General features: G+C 50.9%; 2 protein-coding genes across 2 annotated transcripts; one reads left to right on the forward strand and one right to left on the reverse strand.

Annotated features, from left to right (window-relative positions):
- Nucleotides 1-4: 4 nt before the first annotated feature.
- On the forward strand, nt 5-3,359 carry FAM173A (family with sequence similarity 173 member A; the record flags this gene model as incomplete). The annotated part of the gene is made up of 5 exons (XM_026048974.1): nt 5-103; nt 733-837; nt 1,179-1,319; nt 2,013-2,063; nt 2,981-3,359. Coding segments are annotated over 5 exons (585 nt in total), but the record flags the coding sequence as incomplete, so codon positions are not given.
- Nucleotides 3,360-3,598: 239 nt separating this feature from the next.
- On the reverse strand, nt 3,599-19,418 carry CCDC78 (coiled-coil domain containing 78). The gene is made up of 16 exons (XM_026048998.1): nt 18,625-19,418; nt 18,377-18,444; nt 17,970-18,101; nt 17,360-17,446; nt 16,928-17,107; nt 13,404-13,577; nt 13,248-13,298; nt 12,210-12,298; nt 11,567-11,645; nt 10,966-11,091; nt 9,606-9,817; nt 8,841-9,015; nt 8,076-8,119; nt 6,339-6,405; nt 5,058-5,158; nt 3,599-4,286 (listed from the first exon to the last, which is right to left on the reverse strand). The coding sequence occupies exons 2-16, from the start codon at nt 18,407-18,409 to the stop codon at nt 4,160-4,162; spliced, it is 1,677 nt and encodes a 558-aa protein (XP_025904783.1). The 5' UTR covers nt 18,410-18,444; nt 18,625-19,418; the 3' UTR covers nt 3,599-4,159.
- Between the last annotated feature and the right edge of the window lie 382 nt (nt 19,419-19,800).

Genomic DNA, 19,800 nt, shown 5'->3' on the forward strand with positions numbered 1-19,800 from the left:
CTGGGGGCTGCTGCAGCTCGCCGCCGGCACCGGCCTCGCCGCCTACGCCGTGTGGGCCRCCGTGCTCATGCCCGGCTTCCGCCGGGTGCCGCTGCACCTCCAGGTACCGCCCAGCGCCGCCGCTCCCAGGGCCTTCAGGCCCCTCTTGTACCCCTGCCTGGCCTCCTCTGCCCCCTGCCCAGGGCGGATGGGACCTGAGGTCCTGGGTGCTGGTGGGACCCGCTGTCCCCTCGCCCTCACGGCCCTGGGCTCATGGGGAGCCCTGGTCCCCTGCCCGTCTTGGCCCATGGCCCCCACGTGCTGATGGGACCCCCTGTCACGTAACACCCTACCCCCGGCCCCCTTGTCCCCCAGGTGCTGACAGGTCCCCTCTCCTCTAAGCCCTCCAGAAGCTGGTGAAGATCCACATCTCCAGTCCCCCGTCCCCTGGGTCCCCCAGGTGCCTCTGGACACTCCTGTCCCCTTGTCCTCCTCATCCTCGAGGTGCTGACAGGGACCCTCATCTCCCATCCCCTGTGTCCCCCGTGTGCCTCTGGGCACCCCAGTCCCCCTGTCCTGCTCATCCCTGAAGTGCTGACAGGGACCCTCACCCCTGTCCCCTGTGTCCCCTAGGTGCCTCTGTGCACCCCTATATCCCCCTGTCCTGCTCATCCCCAAGGTGCTGACAGTGCCGCTCACCCCTGTCCCCATCGCCCCCCGGGTGCTGACGGGGACCCCCTCTCGCCCCCGCAGGTGCCATACGTRCCGTCCAACGCGCAGCAGGTGGCAAACGCGATGGCGCTGCTCGAGGGGCGCTCGGGGAAGATGGTGGACCTGGGCTCAGGCGACGGCCGGCTCGTAAGCGAGGACGCCAGCGCGGGGACACCGGGGGATCGGTGCCCAACGCTGCGCTGCCCTGAAGCAGCAGCGCTGCGGGCAACAGAGCAGCACCAACCAGGGGGGCACTGCTCTWCCGGGAGCCATCCTGCTCCTTCCCAGCCTCGTAGTCGGGCCAGTCRTGCTCCAAGCTTGGCCGGAGCTTGTTGGCCACTGTGTCCTCACCTCCCAGCCYGCTATGGCCACCGCGGGACAGGGAGTGCAGCCAACGCATGTGGGGGAGCAAGGGGGAGCCGGCCGGCAGCCCCTGCGCCCCCCGGCAAACGAGACGGCTCCTTTTAGTTACAACTCTCCTCTTTCAGGTAATAGAGGCCTATAAGAGGGGCCTGAGACCGGCCGTTGGCTATGAGCTCAACCCTTGGCTTCTGCGCCTCTCCAAATACCGGGCCTGGAARGCTGGCTGTGACGGGAAGGTTTCCTTCCTGAAGCAAGATCTGTGGAAGGTAACAGGCTGCCGGGCTCAGAGCTCAGCTCTGCGATCCGTCCCAGTGCGCTGAGCACTGGCGCTTTAGCTAGGGCAGCACCAGAGCTTGGGGCTGCACCTCCAGCCAGGATTAGCTGAAGGCTGCTGGCCCCTCTTCTGCTCCTGGGAGGCCCGTGGAGGSCTCCAGGCTTCATTGCAAGAGCAGCAGCAAGGGGAAAGCCACGCAGTGCACACGCACACGGCCACACGTGGCTGTGGTTTGCGCAGGTAGCTCACACATTCCTATCTCAGAGCAGCAAGAGGGTAGCTCTGAAGAGCCTCAGTTGTCTTATGTCTAAGTGTCTTAATTACTGACTACTATTGCTGCTGACACTCACTGAACTGCCACGGAGAGGCTGTTAAAAAGCTATCTTCACATCAGATTAAATGAGTTGATGAAGTGCTACCAGGAAAAGCATTTCTAGCATCTAGAGACAAAACTGAATGCAAGCTTTTTGAATGACATTCTTCTTTCGTGTCTGCTACCCAAGTGTACCAGCCCAGACCCCCTTCCTGGGTGTACTTTAGCATCTTTGATTCCTCTGAGGTTTAGAACATCACCTGCCGACTGTCTGAGCACTCAAACAGTCCCGAGTCCCTCGGCACCTCCCTGGACCAGGCCAGCCCACACTCCGTCTGTTGCTCCTTTCATTCCTTTTTCTTCTCTTTTAAGGTGAATCTTTCTGATTGCTACAATGTCACCATGTTCCTGGCTCCCAGCGTGGTAAGTAGGTCTCTGCGGGGCCTGCTATGAGATGCTAACAGTGGGAACGCTGCTATCTTGTTCTGAAGAACTTCTTAGATGATTCTTAGAAAAGACAGAATATCCAGAACATAGGAAAACTCTCTTTGAAAAGAAAAAGTCCAAAAATAAAGAGACTCAAGGTAAAGAAAACCAAAAAATTACACATGTTGGAATAAAAAGCCGAACTGGAGCGTTTTTAACAATGCAGACTGTTGCCTCTGAGGGTGATGGACATAACACTGTTCCAGAACCCTCCTTTGCAAATCTTCCCGAGTGATCCTTGTGGCAGCACTGTYCCCACGTCCCCTGTGGTGCTCGTTATCTGGCACTCACTCATCTCTGTGAGCACCCGTTACAGCCAAGACTGCAAAATCCGTTCCAGTGTCACAAAACCCAAGCAAAGAACTGAGTTTTCTCAAGTGCCAAGAACTAGCACTAGGCATGTGGACTTCAGTTGCTCAGCATCACCTGAATTTGTTCCAAGTTCCAACCACATGTAGGGCTAGAACCAGCCCTGCATGTTGGAATAGGCTTTAGTGCACGCTGCCTGCTTGGGGCCCACTAACCATGCGGGGAGTGGGCTACGAAGGCTGTTTTATACTCCCTGCTGGCACTACCATAAGGAAGGCACATATGGCTGAGTCTCCAGGGGGAGAGGCTCTATGGAAACACATCTTCTTGGGACACTCAGTTACTGTTCCGAGAAAGCCCATCTCAGAATGAACCACAAGCACTGTTTCAGGCTGACCCCATCACCAAAACCATTTTCCTGTACCAAATGAATCCCCAGGAGTGGCCAGGCAGCCTAGGACAGAGCGTGTGGTGCAGTGCTGTGCTGTCATGAGAACTATGGGGTTATTTTCTAAGACCTTCTGGCTGTCTCTCTGTCTCCCCAGAAATCTCCCCTAGCTGCCAAGCTCCTTGCAGAGCTCCCGGATGAGGCCCGAGTGGTGGCCGGACGCTTCCCCTTCCCATCCTGGACCCCAAGCAGCACCATTGGCAAGGGGCTGGATCAAGCCTGGGCCTATGACATGAAGGAGGTGCGGCAGGCAGCACAGAGCAGCGCAGAGGGAAGCCCAGTCTAACGCAGCTCATCCAGAGCCTGGATTTCAAGGGTCACCAGCTAAAAAGGGGCAGAGATCAGCGTCACCACTCAAGCCTCTCCTAACCAGTTGCAGCTCAATGGTCCGGGATAGCAGTGAATGGTGGAGGGGAGACGATGTTTTATCAGGCTCTCATGGAGACATACAGGATCGCAGTCCCTCCTTGTTTTCCCAAGCCTGGAGAGCTTGGGAAATCAAAGGAGGGAATTAAATCTAGGAATCCTGGAGTAACCACAGGCTTTAAGGGCTAAATCTTCAGTGCCTTTCTCTGTATGTTTGTTAGTTTATTTGTGATAAACTTTTCACAATAAATATTTGGACAGTTCTTTGTGATATTTGCTCTGCCTTTGAGCTGCAAGGTGCTTCCAGARCCAGCATGCCCCCTGCTTCCAGTTTTGCTCCAAAGTCCTTTGGAAGAGGATTCAGCATGGCATGTCTCCAGCTCTCCACCAAACACAGAGAATGTTTTCTCACCACAAAAGGGCAGGTGACCCCCTTATCTAACTTCTTAGAACCAAAGTGTAGCCTGAACCATCCCTGGCCTCATCCCCCACAAGCTCAGAAGGAGCAGAGGCAGAAGCAGAGTTAGCTCTTGGACTCAAGTACTCTGCTCTGGGTCTGACCTGGTAGAGATGTTATCACCCCATCCTAGCAGAAGATAAGAATGGGGACCTGTCACTGCAGTCACGCAGTAGAAAGCTGCCTGGGAAAGTGACCTCATGTCCCCAGCTGTGATGTGCTCAGGGAACATCAGAACCGTTCCTACAGTTAAGGGGTCAGAGCACAGACGAGACACAGTTGTCTTGTCCCATTTTAGTACTGTTAATTTGAGAACACCCACGTGGTTTCCTTCTCTGTGTCCCAGCCCTCAGTCGGGGAATGAGTACTTGCCTCATCCAGTCCACAGACAGAAAGCTTTAAAGCCCCGCTTTTTCTGCCAATTCTGATGCTTCTTGGAGGTATGGGGAAGAGCTACAGTTCCTGGCTGATGGTCCTTTGGGATCTCTGTTGTGAGTGAGTGTCAGCAGCACCAGCACTGAGTGCACGTGGTACTTCACTGCCGACGAGTTCTCTCAGCCGGAGGATCTCCTGCTTGTATCTGCAACAGGGAAGCAGCAACACGATTCCCTGTGTGGTTGTGACCCTACTGATAGCTCACTCACAGGTGCAATCAACTGAAACACAGGCACTGTCAGACAACGCACACCAGACAACACACAGGCACTGAGCGCCACTGAGATGAGTCCTGACAGATACAAAATCCCAGCTCATGTTCACACGCTGCCCAGCAGAAATGGAAATACAMCATTAAGCTTTGGGACAAGCTGTATTTCTCCCTGGTTTCCCTAGGAAGGGATGTTTAGGAACTCTGCCAGGCAACAGCACTAACAAAGTGCCTAAGAGCAAGGACCAAATGAGTCCTACTGAGTCATGCCAGGCAGTGCATTGAACTGCTGCTTTGACAGGCTGGTTCTGATGGTACTACCCCCTTCTGGCCCTTACAGCAGATCCCCCGCTTTGGGCACAATATGCCAGTGAGAGAGGACCTTAAATCAGGGCCTACTAGAAGGCTTGGGATTTTAGGCAACCTCTCCTTCCTTCAAAGCATGGGCTAACAGCAAAGGAGACACGTCCCTTGGCGGGCCAGGTGACACCTCCTCTGCTATGCAGAAGGATGGATGGTGCCAGCTGCCCACACAGCTGGATGCACAGTGTGACACGAGTTGTGCTGGGCAGCGCTGTGGGAAGGCAGCAGCAGTGCCAGGTGCTGACACAGCAGTGGGCACGGCACTGTCTCTGGTAATTAGCCCTGGAGATCAGCTTGGAGCTCAAAGCTGGGAACATGAGAATATGGATCCTTCCGTCTCACCTTGCAAGATGCTTATCGATGTATTCCTCTAGCTCCGACACCTGCTCCTCTGCCACGATTGCCCGAGTCAGCAGCTGGCTTCTCTCTCTCTCCAAATCCTCCTGGAGGTGTAAGAAAAACATGGGGAAAACAGGGAGCTCTGTGAGCTGGGAGGGAGGTGGCTCCTCCCCTGCCAGGCAACACTAAAAAGGAGGCTACCTCRTCACCCAGCCCGGACACTGCCTCACATTAAGCTAATGAAGCAACCAGAAAACCCAAGTGCTTAGAGATGGAAGGCTGGTGGTGACAGTCCAGCTTCTTGGAGGAATGGCCACCTCGCAGCATTAGCCCAACAGACCAGCTAACCACTCCCTGACCAGAGTGTGGGCACAAGGGCTAAGGCCACTTCAGGACACACGGTAACCCCTGGCTGCTATTCATTCCCCTGGAGACCTCRCAGCAATCAGTGCACTGGTTTGCACATTTGGCACTTGGACACAGAAAGCTTTCACACCTTTCAGGCAGCTTGCTGCAAAGGGAAGTGACCTTCTCCTTTAGATAAAAACTGCTTGGTTTTCACACAGTGTCTCTGAGCAGTAAATTACCATCTTACCTAATTGCACAATCCCTCTTTCACTAAGGATCTGAGCAGCAAGTGGAAAAGCTTGACAGAGGTTACCCCCACGAGACACAAGTGGGACCTGTTCCCACTGCAGCACTCCAACTACTCAGCCACGCTGTCGCCCAGCTTCTCATTTTACCCAAACAAATCTATCTAAACTGTTCTACTTTACTCAAGTAGGACAGATTAGAACTTTTCCTCTAGTCACTGTGGACACAGGAGGCCATGGTATGGAAGCGTGATGCTAACACATCTGGCCTTGTCCACAGCAGGAGGTTGCACCTCTGCACCTACCAGCAGTGCAAACATCCTTTCACCCAGGGAAAACCAGACAGGGAAGCTGATCTGGATTCCAGATGGACTTCTGTTGTTTCAACCAGGCTAAAACCAGATCCAGTTCATTACACAGGTACCTAATGCTTGAGCTGAAACCAGTAAGGAGGCAATAAAGACCCGACTAGCAGCTGTAGCAGTGAAATTACAGCCCCAACACACCCCTGGCCATAGATCCGCTAGAGTCACCTGCTGCACTGAGTCCAAGTCACAGCAAAACACTTTGGGAAACCCAAAGCCCCTAGAGCAGCATATTGGCCACAGAGAAGCACCTGGTTGGGGTGGAAAAAAAAAAAAAAAAAAAAAGTTAGGCTGGTTTTAGATGAGCTGGAAAAGAAGTTCTGTACCTGGGTGGTATGTGCAAACTCCTGGAGCTGCTTCTTGATCTCTGCCCATCCTTCTTCATCCAACTTCCTAGGACAGAAAAAGAGATTTGCACAGACATTCAAAGCACCCTCATCTGCATGTCATGTAGCTCTGTTTGGGGGCCRGACACAGTCTTGTCCACCAGACCATAAAGCTCCAAGCCTTTTCTATCCTGATGCCCCAAACTTCTTCAGGGCATGCAGTGCTGTCCCTATGTCCAGAAACGAGAGCCACAGCCCTTCTGCCAACCTGGAATTCCCACTGTGATGGCTGGATTTGCTCCAAGTTCACATCAACATTCATACATCAGAGAGGACTCCATGCAGAAAGTGTCATTAACCTGACACTGCAGGACTGAACTTTATGGAAACAGAGAAGAGAATATGATCAATGCCAAGCACTGGCATTTTTTTCCCCCTGTTTCTCAGCACAAACCCGCTCATTCTGAGCACAGAGTGTGTTAGGTGAGCTGTCTGTGCAGCCTAACCGTGGGAAAGTTCTTCCCATTCTGTCCTAGTCTGAATAAGCAAAATACAGGTCACATCTGATRTTCAGGGAATTTTGATTGTATGAACTGAGGAATGCATTGTGTTCCAACCTCGCGGCCTGCAGCCTGCAGAACAGCTTGGCTGGGGCTGCGAGAGTTCCCTCTGGTGGCTGCAAGGCCAAGTACCTGGAAAACCACGGCTGGAGCTTCACAGAAACTGAAGTTAAGACTACAATAAACAGTAAAAAGCACATACGTGATAAAAAAGACAAACATAGCAGGCGCTGTAGGTGAAGTACTGCGTTAATATCAGCCTTCATCTCTGAAGTTAAAGCATCCAAGTAACAGCAAGGGAAAAAAACATCAGAATACAGAAAACAAACGTGTGTAGAGTCTCTTGACAGCTATAAAACCATAACAAGATACAACACTAAGATCTACGTTCTGATATTTCTCCGTCTTCTCCTGTAGTGGATCTGTCCAAATTAATGCATCTGCTCAGAGACTGCATTAATTATTGTTTATCATGGAAATGTGGCAGGGGCTGGTTAGTGCTCAAGCCTTTCTCTGAGATACTCCAGAGCCCAGTGGCTCAGGCACTTAACTCCTCAGAGCTGGAATCCAGTTACCAAAATATCTCAGGTTGTTTTCGCTAGGTTACGACATTTTAAAAGGCAGAAAGATCCCAGCTCAGATTTCTCTGATACTTTATTCTCTCTCTCCACAACTGTGGTGGGTAGAGTTTCAACAGAATAATGGAGCCGGGAGAAGGGACTACTCAAAATTAGCAAATAAATGGCATGTCAGGAAATCAAGGCGGTATCGGTACAGAGTCATCTAAGTGTTCTAGCCCCAGCTTCTGTATTGGGAGGGAGGAGAAACAAGACCTTCCCAACTCAGTGTTGTTTCACTTGCCTTTCTCAGGTTGTGATCCACCAGAGCACTCAGGCGTATGCTTAGTTTCAGTTTCTAAAGAGATCAGTAGGACTAAGAACATGATTAAATCAAACATGTGCTTAAGAGCTTTCTTGGATCAGGGCCTAAATGACCAACTCGTTTCACCAGGAAATGCTGTACTGAGATGACAGCTGGCTTTTCTTCTCAGATGAGTTCATATCAGCTCCCCTTCATCCTATTTATTACCTTTTCCAAGTAATGTAAAAGACTTCTCAATTCATAGAGCAAGAAACATTCAGAATTACAAATATGCCAAGAAACAGGCAGGACTTACTGCTCCAGGGACAGCCCAAAGCCAGAGGTTTCTCTCAGTCTTCTCTGAAGGTAAAGAGAAAATATTGTTTTCTATAAGCACCAACACACTGCAATCTTGCTATAATTCCTGACACTTCAAAGAGAGTAATACAAAATATCTCAGCACTCTTAAAGCCACTAGTGTCCTGACAAGGAAGTGATACTCAGGACAAGTTTAAGATTTATTGTCTCCCACCTTCTCCACCTTCTTTGTTTTTAAATAAATATATCTTGTACAAATCAAAAAAAAAAACACATCTCTCTCTGGGCAGAATCCGTGGAAGGCCATGGATCTGACACGTTTCTGAGTGTGGTCTCCTAGTCAGTTATTCATGCTTGCAAAGCCAAAGCATTCCAGAAGCCTTGTCCCATCCTCCTGGTCTTTAATATCTKTGTTCACTGGCTTGGCAGCTCTCCCTTAACATCTGCTACTCCTCAAGTCCACCAGAGCTCAGGGATGCCATGGAGCTGCACAGCTTCCTGGATCTAATTTTAACTCCCCCCTACATGGCAGGGGTGCAGCACTGATGGCAACCTCTCTCTTCCAAGAATTCCAAAAAATCCAATTCTTCCAAGAATTACAAAGTGAGTGAGCACTACCCACGTGTGCCCCAGAGACTCAGCAAACACCTAGGGAACGAGTAAGAAAGAGGAGAGATGAGACTGAATCCATCTGCTTGGGAGATGTTTCTCCACCACCGTTGCAGTCTCCCTGCCACTGTAAAGAAAGCAGAGCAGTCACTACCTTCTCTTGCAATTCATGCAACTGCATCTCCAGTCTGGCTTTATCTTCCCGCAGCCGGTTTAGCTCTTGGGTTGTGTTTGTCAGCAGCTCTGGATCTGTGATGGAGAAGTGGAATTCAGCAGGGCCAGAGTCCATATCACTGCTGCCCAGGGACTGGATCTGCTCCCGCTGCATCCTGTAACAAGCCAAAGGGGTTAGTCTCCAGTAGCTTTGTCTAAATAACAGCACCAAGAGCTGCTGCTGCTGCTGCAGCAGTCACCATTCACTTTGTATTTCCTGGCTTCTGGCAAGAAAGAGCCAGCAAAAGGTAAGTGGGAGAGCCCAGCAGCATTCACGGCATTCCTGGGAATGTCTCTGAGCRAGTTTGTCCTAAAGATACTGAAGGGTTTTATGCCACAAGCACTGCTGCTGCTTCCTACAGTGCAAGCTGATGAGAGCACTGTGGAGCAGGGCTAGAAGGGTTGTGAGGCAGGAGTTATTTGGAGTATTGCTGCCATTTCCACCCCAGTCAGCATGGAGTCACTCTCTTCTCATAAATTTTACAAGGGAGAAACATGCCCAAAGCACATGGATGCACAGCCAGAGACACCCTCCTCCCAGCTTTTCAGGAATCTAGACTTCCAATCCTCCGCTCCACCTGGAAGTTGGCAGTTTGCCTCCCTCTCAGCACTGAGGTTGGGTGCTGGTGCTACAGAGCTCTTCCTGACGGTCCTTAGCAATAGCTGGAGACACACAGAGGGAGCCTGGCCCCTGGCTCAGCTCTACCTGTAAGCAATCAGCAGGTTTTCATGCTTCTTGACCAAGTTTCTCATCTGCTTCTTGTAGCCACGCGCTGCTCCAGCTAGCTGCTCCTCCCGAGACTTGTGAGAAGCCTTGATATCCTTCAGCATGCTGTCCACAAAGCGCCTCATGTGAGCATGGCTAGCTGGGCCTTTGCTAGGCTCCTTCAGGTTGCTGGATTTGCTGTCCATGTACTCCTTTAAATATAAAGAGAAGGAAAAGGAGATGACCAAGTTATTCCCTAAGACATTTAACCCATTTCCCACAGGGAAGGTCCAGAAATATCTGTGATAACAGCACTTAAAACGGGTATATCTTCAATTTTCTAAGTGCAAGAAGGACTAACTAATTTCCATCATGCCCCTTCAAGGCAGACAAGGCAGCTGTGCTACATCAGTGACTAGTTTAGGGAAATACGAGGCAGCCTTAGGAATTACCATCTCTCAACCTGTACTCTTTTTCATGTGCCCTCTCTCTCTCTATTAGCTAGGAGATCCTTTAACATTGCTCTGTTAGAAAGAGAACTGCGCTTGCTAGCAAAAATTCCTCTGCTTAGCCTCCTGATCCATCATCACGCTGCATTCTCTGGTACTGTCCTCACTGCACAGCAGTTTCTGCCAAAAAACTGTTTACTACTACCTAGGGCAGGGGGATGGAGAAGGACCTCTTTTCGGTGACTGCTGAATATAACAGGTACCAGGGCCTGAACCTGTCTGAAATTCTGACTCTGTGCTGAGTCYTCAGCGGGCTCTGTAGCTGCTTCTCTATGTCAGAGGTGCTTGTTCCTAGCGGGGGGCCAGGCACTCGCACTACTCAGTGCTGTTACCGATCACAGCCTCCTCTGGGGACAGCAGCAGAGTGGCCACGGAGCCAGCACACAGAGGTGCTGGCCACGGAATGAGCACACAGAGGTGCTGGCCACGGAATGAGCACACAGAGGTGCTAACAAAGCGAGCAGTGGCATCGCCTGGCTGGCTGAGGGAAGTTGTCAGGGCAATGCAGACTAGAAGCCAACTGGACAGCAGCCACAACAAACAAGAGGATCTTTCAATTCAAGAAATCTGAYCAAGAAAGAAAGACCCAGCAGAAATCCACACGCTGTTTGGTGTGGTCATACAGGAGCTGTGGGGCTGGCATCTCTTCCCCCAGGCTAAGCTGGCAGCTAGAGGCCTCCTAGAGCCTCACCAAGAGAGCCTTCCAGCTGCAAGCCCAGCTTCCCAACCCCACTCTGCTCCGCAGCCCAGGAAGGACGGGAAGCAGCAGCAAGCTGGGAAGCAGCAGGCAGCCCTGCACCGACAGGAGGGTCCCCTGCAGGCAGGAAGGCCCCTGGGGCCGGGGTACCCACCGCCAGGTCGCTGAGGTACCGCGTGAGCCGGGAGCGGTACTGCTCGTTGAGCTCCTTCAGCCGAAGCTGCAGCCGGGAATTCTCCGCCTCCACCTCCCGGAGCTGGCTCTGGGCGGTGAGCAGCACCTAGGCACAGCACATGTTCACCAACAGCCTCAATAAGAAATAGAAGGGGGATTCATTTCCAGGCATTCAATTACACTAGGGCACTGAGGCTGGAAAGGGCCTGGATTTTCACAGAAGCTTTCTGGAAATGTTTACAGTCTATACACTTCTGCTATACGGTCCTTTGCAATTCTCCCCAGGCGATTTAATCAAGCCTTTCTTTTTACCATCAGCAAACAAAATTCCTCCTCACAGTTGGGGCATGGAGGATGTTCCTCTGTGCACACCATGCCCCTGGAGAAGCAACCTGCACAGGGGGCAGCAGCTTGGTACAACACGCCTGTGCAGTGGGAGACTCGTCCGAGTGGACCCAGGAGGAGACAACCACCTCACGGCTCCCTCCAGCAAATTTCCTGCACTGCACTTGTGTCTCAAAGACAGGAGAAGCGGATGAGCTCTGGGTTGGAGCTGGGGATGGGGAGGGAGATGCCCTTACCGCCGACTGCTCCGCCAGTCTGTGCTGGGTGTCGCGGATCGCTCGCTTCGCCTCCTGCAGCTCCTTCCCCATTGTGAGCCTCAGGAGGAAGGTGGGTTTATGTTAAATCTCTGAACTGCTCCACCACGGGTGGCTTTGAGAAGGAAATCACTTCCAAAGGACAAACACGCAAGCAGCAGCAGCAGATTCAGGCTAGACAGACCACAGGAGTCCTGCAGCGCAAGGGGAAGGTCCTGCCCACCAAGAGGGCACAGTTCTGCTGTGACGGCCTTTGCTAGGACACTGACCCCATCCCAGCCTGTTCACGGAAGAACAGCTGCAGGGTCTAGGACTTGGGAGACTCTGAATTCATCTCCAGGACACGTTTTCCATGCACCATTAAAGCTGGATCTTTCAAAGGGATGTAGGTCATTCAGATACCTAAGTAGTACTGACTTTTAAGTACATCCCTAACTCTCTTAAGGTTCTTGAAAACATCAGACTGCTTCCAAGCCTCACTTCTAAGGATGAACAGTCATTTCCCACCCTGTACCCACCCACRAAAGGGATGATTCCTCCACTTTTCACAGGGATCAGATTCTGCAGCAATGAGCCCCACGAATGCCTGGACAAACAACAGAAGGACATGCTCTCAAACACTCACACTCTCTCCTCCAGCTTCTGCTGCTGCAAATCATAGGTTTTCTTCATCTTTTCAAGCTCCACTTTTATGTGATCTTGGTTTCCAAGCAACTGAGAGACAAATGAACAGAAAGAGGAGATAGATGGCCAAATTAAACAGAGGGATTCTTGAAAAGTAAGAGGATCCTTCAGCTGAGCAAAAATCCATTTCCTAAGAGAAATACAGGGGAAAGGACAGGTTAAACTGGAAGTGATCAACACAMCAGAAACTATGTTTGATCTGAAGTACAGGTGTCATTTCAACAAGGGAGATTCTCACACCAGGAATCTTCTCAGAAATTTTCTCTTCTTCTTAGGAAGAAGACTTCTTCCCAAGAGAAGCTGTGAGTAACTTGTGGAGGAAACCAAGCTGGTATCACACAGAATGCTGATGGGAATGAGGCAGGAAACATCTCTGTGCCCACTTTTGAGTGCTATATCACCACTATAGTTTTCACTGGACACATTCCCAATACTCTGTGCTGCTCTCTAAGCGGCCTCAGAACCAGYCAGGAGCCCCCCTGTACCCTGCCAAATACTTGACTGGAGTGTCTGTGGAGACACTTGKCCATGAAGCCTCCTGACACTGCAGCTCTGTTCACTTCCCCTCTTCTCACTGCCCTTTTCTCTGTCTCTGTTGCAGAATTAGGGGTTTTGGACATCTCCTCTGATCCTATGGTTCTCCTAATTTGCAGGAAGAAAAAATAAACAAGCCTTCAAGCAGTGCMGACACCAGCCCTGGACCCTCCTCTCACTCAGATGGTCTTTCTCTTCGGAGACATGGAYGTGCTGCCTTTTAAACTCCTGCCTCTGCTAAACCAGCAGCAGTTACTGAGAGATCTCTTGGCTGCCCGAGCGCTGCAGTTATTTTAGGCTCATTTCTTCACTGCACAACTCAGAAAAAGAAAACCAAACCCTCAGATCCTCCACCAAACGCAAGTCAGTAAAAGGCAACCTGCTACATCCTGAATAAATATCCTCCTCAGCCTCCCCAAGGATGCAGCAGATCCCACACACTCACATTTCTCTCCAGCTTTTGCCGCTCCTGTTCTGAGGCAGCTACATCTTCTGGCTGTTTAAAACAAGACACAGAAGACGACACCTATTAGATCCCTGTTCTCCAGGGGTCTCCGAGCCCTTGCTCCTCGGTGTCTCCAAGGGAAGGAGAGCTCCTTACCTTCCTCTTGCGAGCGGAGAGACGGTGCACGACCGCACGCACTCTTGCCAGCTCTGCCGAGGATCCGTCCGGCTGGGCTTGAGGATGGTCCTGGTCATCCCGCGCAGGGGGACGGTTGTTCCTGGCACTGGCCACGTTGAGCAGTTCTAGGCTGAGCTCTTCGTTCTTCATGACCTGCCAGGTCAGACCAGAAGGAAGGAGCTTTCGAAATGCTGCCCCTCCAGCTCCACATGCTGTTTGTTCAGCATGGACCCACCGCCCTTGGGCACTCCCGTCCCCTCCTGAAAGCAAGTTTTGTTTTTAGTTCTCTCTCATGTGTCTAAAGATACCAGTAGATTTTCTRATTCTCATGGAAATGCAGGGCAAGTATCATCGCCAGGCATCAGCTGTATGGCATCATTCACTCACACGTAACCCTACTCCCTTGGCCTGTCTCACTCATGGTCAGATAGAGATCCTTGTGCCAGGGCACCGCAACGCCAATCCAGTCATGGGCACAGCTCTGCCAACACCTCTCTGTCCCAACCTACTGCCTCCCTTATTGCTTATTTCCATATTCCCTTATTTCTGTACTCCCCACGCAGCTTTCCAGCATTTTGGGATATGTCTTTTCCTAGAAAATAGCTTTGAACAGTGCTGGACCACATAACATAACAGAGAATGGACAAATATCCATCCACGTGGGCTGACACCACCCAGCTAATTCCAGTGCTGTTTGAATGCACACACCTCCGGGAGCAGGCAGCCCACAGGCCCGCGTAGGCAGCGGGATTCAAAGCAGTGCTGGTGTGAAGTGACACATTTCCAAAAGATAAAGAGTATCTGAATGAGAAAGGCTCTGTTACAGGTGATCTGGAAGGAACACTGGGGGAATTCATGTCTCACGGGAGGGTTTCTATGTAGATAACAAAGCTTTGATGGGGTTTATGGCTGGGGACAAGCTTGAGTAATTGTTACCATGGCAGTGAATCGGGAGGATGGGAGGCAGAGGTCATCTGAGTCATCCCTGTAGAGAATAGCTTATCAAAAGATAGCACAGGGTGGGCTGAAGGAGAAAAGCGACTGACAAAGAGGTGAGATATACAGCTGTGAAAACTGACAGCTATGCAGAGACCGGCTGCTCCTGCTCCAACCGAAAACGATCCATCTGCAGCTGCCAGTCCCCACAATTCGATCAGAGGGGGTCACACGGGCACAGAGGTACCAGCTTTTTGGGACTGGCAAAAAGAAAGAAGCAGTCCCAGGTTTGTGATGGGCTTCTCTGACTCTCTTGCAATCCAAACCCTGGCCCTCCTCCAGGGAAAATCCCAGTGTGGAACTAGTTCATAGTCAATCGGGTCCCTCTGATGGCCTCCCTTTGCATCGGAGACACAAACTGTGTAAGCTGGCTGGACAAAAGAGGAGGAGGAAATGGGGAGTTGAGAAAAGGTCAGAGCCCTGAAAAGGAAGAATTTACAGCAAGTTAGAAAACAGGCACAAAGTGACTGACTGGCATCTCATGCAAGGCACTTCCCCAGGGACAGGAAAGGCCAACTCAGCCGGTCTCATTTGCCTCGCACGGACACAGAGCGATTTGTGAATCGGGACGTACAATGGGGGTTGTAACAATTCAGAGACTCTAACTGCTCCCGTACAAGGGAGCATGAATGAGTTTGCAGAGCTGCTTCTGTGCCAAGCAGCCATGACAACATATTGGCAAGGTCACAAGTAGCACTTGTAATTGGGAATGTGTAAAAGGGTCATTGTCTCCTAAGAAGAGCGCTGGGGAAGGGGAGGGGGCAGAACCACAGGCTCCTATTGCCATTTCCTTTGGGAAAGTCCACACTGGGAAAATAATGAGCAAGAGGCCCATACTGTGACAAGTCCTAACCTGCCAAGTCGCAGGCTCTGTCGCTTGARGCAGGGATATTCAGTAGTCAGAGCCAAGAAACTGGGGCAAAACCCCCATCCCAGTAATGATAGCCAAAGACTTTGGCTTCTGATCTCGGCTTTGCCACTTTCTCAGATGCTATCCAAGCAAATAACTTAATCCATGTGCTTCACTTTTCTTTCACATAAAACAGGAACATGATATCTAACTTTCTGCAGTGCTCTAGGAGCCATATGAAATTGGTACACTGTTAACAGTAACCTTTTCAAATCATCATTTATACATGTCAGCAACCTGAAAATCCAATTTTTGACTAACCCGCTGCATCCCCTCGGGGAGGAGAAGCAACTAAGCTCACTAAGGGCTGTGAAATCCCCGTGTGAGGCTGGCGGCTCCGCGTCACAGCCGCGCGCTGCCTTGCGCACAATCGGCTCACACAGATCTCCTCGTGCTCCTGCAGGATACAGTAGGGAATGGAGGGGGGTTCCCACCCTGCAAGCAGCTGAGATTGCCTCCTGGTAAGAAACGACTGTAAATCTCAGCTTACAGAAGATAAATGTGTTTGTGTGCGTGTGCTCTCCATGCATTCCAGCTGCAAGGTGTYCCAGATGAGCTCGAGCTGGCTGATCAGTCTGCAGCTGGAGCAGGCAAAGAACACGTACATCATTCATGGCCATGCTCAGAGGGGTAACTTTGCAAGAGTCTCTCACTAATTTGCAACTGGATGATCACAACCTCGCGTATTTCTCTACCTGAGCCCTGCAGAAGGATGTTCACCACTAAGAGAGACTGGACAGGGAGCAGGGAGGCAAGAAGGGGCACAGGCAAACTCAGTGTAAGTGGCTTTGTCAGCCCTGGGGTGACATTCAGTAGCAACACTGCTTAAGCCTGGTCCCAGCCCCACATCTTTGTGCCACAGCTGTGCCCAGGGCCAGCACAGCAGGCTGTCGGACTGCACAGTAAACAAGGCCATGAAGCTGAAACAGCTGAAATATCCACCAGGGAAAGGAGGGAGGAGTGCGTCAGTCCCCAAATCCACTCCCGAATGGAGGTGGTGGAGGGAGGGAGGAGAGGAAGGTCTAGTAAAGTAGCGATTCATGCCGAAGAAATACACAAACTTAGATCTGAAAGAGCTTAGTTAATAATCACTAGATTAACAGTCTCCAGGAGATTCACTGTATTTTCGAGGACAATCGGTGAGTTGCTTACRTTCTGTCTTTTTGTAAATTAGTCAACTTCAAAACTTTAAATCCCTTTKTGCCACTACATGAAACTAGTGGCTACAAACCAATTTACAGGCAGCCTTTGAAAACAACACTGGAAAAAAAAAGAAAACAAAGCACAGGRGAAGTCAAGAAGAGCCTGAAATGCACACACTCCCCACAGACCTGCAGGGAACATCTCATTACTGCCAGTGATGGGGGKCTGGGACAATGTGAAAACAGCAAGACATGGACAGGAGCGGCCAGAGCAGCCGGTCACACAAATCAGGGTGGACCTGGCCCTTTCTATGGACACGAGCTCAGCGCTGTCCCTGCTGGAGCACAGCAGGTTCTGCAAGCCCTGCTCCAGTGTCACACACTAYATGAAATTCTTTGGGTAATGAACTCAGAGAGAACCAAGCAGTCTGCAGGTCCACCACGTGCCTTCTCACCTCTCGGTCGAGCTCTTTGCCTAGCGCCAGGTAATTGCTTTTCAAGATGATGTACTCGTCTGCCAGCTCCTTGTGGTTGGACTCCACGGCGCGCAGACGCTCCTGCAAGGCATCCCGCTCCCCGGTGACCTTCTCACCAGAGAGCTCCAGCTCCAGCACACGATTCTCCAGGGCCAGGATCTGCAGTGAGGAGGGAGTTACGTTACAGGGACCAGCGGCAACGGCTAGGCAGTCATTTGGTCAAACTGGTTCCTCACGTTACAACTCACAGAATCCCAGAATGGTTGAGGTTGGAAGGGGCCCTCTAGAGAATATCTAGACCAACCCCCTGCTCCAGCAGCAACACCCAGAACACTGGGTACAGGGTGGTATCCAGGYGGGTTTTGAAGACCTCCAGAGAAGGAGACTCTGGGCAATTCAACTTTTACATACCATATTTTTTAGCTCAAAGTTCTCTGTCTCATATTGTTCCCTCATTTTGTTTGTCTCAATCTGAAGATCAAGGAGCTCTTTTGAAATCTAGGAGAGAGAAAGGACATTATATAGGCCACATGCTGCTTCTTAGGCCAACATATTGCTTCAAYAGGTCTTCCCAGGGAATTTAAGCTCAGCTGCTCAAGTGCTGAACGGACCCACAGCTGCACCTTCCACCCGAGCAATAGCAAAAGAAACACAGCAGAGAGGTAGGGACAGCTTCCCACAAGGCTGAGTTTTGCCAGTGCAAATACACTGGCCCCTCAGATGCATGAAATAAAAAACAAGTTTTTCCTCAATCAGAAAATTGTAAAGAGACACAATCCTCAGGTCTTGGCCTATTTCAGAAAGAAGAAGTGTGGGAAGCCAGCGAGACAGTTGCCAGGCTAACATTATTCCAGCCAAAACACAGACAGCAAAGAAGAGAGCTTGGCTGGAGGGAACAGATGTCCTTCAGAGAGAGGCACTGTCATTTCTCACYAGATTTTCTACTGCAGAGCTACTGGGGGCTCAAAAGGCTTCATAGCTCAGTGCTCTCCAGCTCCCAAGGTTTAGGTGAAGGTATTACCTTCAGCTTTTCCTCCTCGGTGAAGACCAGTCTGGTTGGCAAGTCTGCTTTGGAGCCAGCCAGCTTCCCCATCCTCTCCTGCACGTCTCCAAGCTCCACATAGAGCCTCTCATTCCTATCTTGCAACTGCACCTAGAAACACAGAACAGCTCCAGCAGCTGGTGCCAGTGAGCACAGATCTTCTCCCCTTCCCATATTCCCATCACAATGCTGAAGGGAAAAGCACAGCACAACCAGTGAGAAAATGCTAATTTCTGTAGTTTTAATAGGCTGTGGATATAGGGTTGTTAGCTGCCCTTTTCCTCCTGAAACGAGGATTCACTCTCGGAGTGCCGGTTCACCAACCAGACTTTCATACTTGCATTTTCCTTAGCGAGATGCTGCACTCGCTCTGCCAGAGCACTCACGTTGTCGTCCCCTTGAGCACCTCCCAAATCCATGTGTTCGCAGGCTCAGTGCTTGGAGGCCAGGATCTCTGCAGGATGAAGGGCAGGCAGGGACTAAAGAGCAAGGGAAGGCTCTGAGGATCTCCCTGACTGCAACATTTCCCTCCCATACAGGCCAGGAACCTATCTAGGAACCCAGTTGCTATCAACTTTGGTTGCTAGAGGGTGTAGCACCCAYGACTTAAGGTGGAGCAAATTACTCTACTCACCTCAGGCAACAGTAGAAGTGTCACTTTTCAGGAAACAGGCATTCCCTTAACCAGCACATAGCAGATACTTTACACCAGAAACTTCACTGGGACTGTTCTGTGAAGCTAAAGGGCCCCCACGAAGCCCTGCTCCATTCAGACAGCACATGGATCGAAACCTCAAATCCATACTACAGGAATGGCCTCACTCTCTGCTGCAGGAACCTAGGGAGCATTTCAGACCTGGATATAAATTTAACTGCTCCCACAAATCAAGTCACTGGTTTCTAGATTGTCCAGGATGTCAACTTGCTCTCACGCAATTTTTTCCTCATCTCTACAGTACCTGCATCTCCCATGTCACCAAAGAAAGACAATAAAATTAGGAAAGCCCAATTAGCAATCCAAATGTATCAGTATCTTTGAGCTTTGCCCAAGATACAGCCAGTGAAAGCAGCTCCCAAACTTAATACTTAGCACTGGGGATGCTCTGTAGAAAACCAGGTGAATTTTGAAACAAAACACACGCTGAAATAAACTCCTGCAAAAGGGGAGATTGAAGGACCTCCCAGGACAAAGGCAGGAGTTACGGAGCTGCTCACACAAGAGCTGGGCAGTGGGGGAGACACAGAGGATAATGCTGGGAAAAGGGGTGGATGAGTATCACGGGATAAAGGGGACGCCAGCTCTTATCTCCATTTGAGCCCGTTTCCTTCTGCTGAGCACGTGAGTCAAATCAGGGATTTCTCYCTTACAGAAAAAAAAARAAAAGAAAGACTCTGAACACACAATGTTCAAAATGGGGCCGCTCTGAACAAGACCTGAGCTTGGGTGAAGCCGAGTGCAGAGGAGAYGGGCCCTGCCGGGACGGGTGCGGGCGGCAGCCTCCAGCTGGGCAGCTCCTACATCTATATGTACACCTACACCTATAGCTACCCCTACAACCATACCTACACCTGCAGCTAATCTACACCTACAGCTACACCTAACACCTGTACCTATAATTACACCTACACCTGCACATATACCTATACCTACATCTAAACCTGCACCTATATCTACACTTAATCTACACGTGTGCCTATACCTACACCTAAACCTGCACCTACACCTAAACCTGCACCTACACCTACAGCTGCACCTACACCCGCACCGGTTACCCGGGCCCCCAGGTGCGAGGTGCCCCCGCAGGCAGCA

The sequence above is a fragment of the Nothoprocta perdicaria genome, unplaced genomic scaffold (assembly GCF_003342845.1).
Source record: "Nothoprocta perdicaria isolate Ctin4 unplaced genomic scaffold, notPer1 scaffold_59, whole genome shotgun sequence".
Taxonomy (NCBI): Eukaryota; Metazoa; Chordata; class Aves; order Tinamiformes; family Tinamidae; genus Nothoprocta; species Nothoprocta perdicaria.

Excerpts from the sequence above, each read along its gene's own strand:
- CCDC78 (XM_026048998.1), bottom strand. The coding sequence starts at position 18,409 with ATGGATTTGGGAGGTGCTCAAGGGGACGACAAC. Across the intron at positions 13,578-16,927 it reads GCAAAGAGCTCGACCGAGAG|GTCATGAAGAACGAAGAGCT; the intron begins GTGAGAAGGCAC and ends CTGACCTGGCAG. Across the intron at positions 5,159-6,338 it reads AGTTTGCACATACCACCCAG|GAGGATTTGGAGAGAGAGAG; the intron begins GTACAGAACTTC and ends TTACACCTCCAG.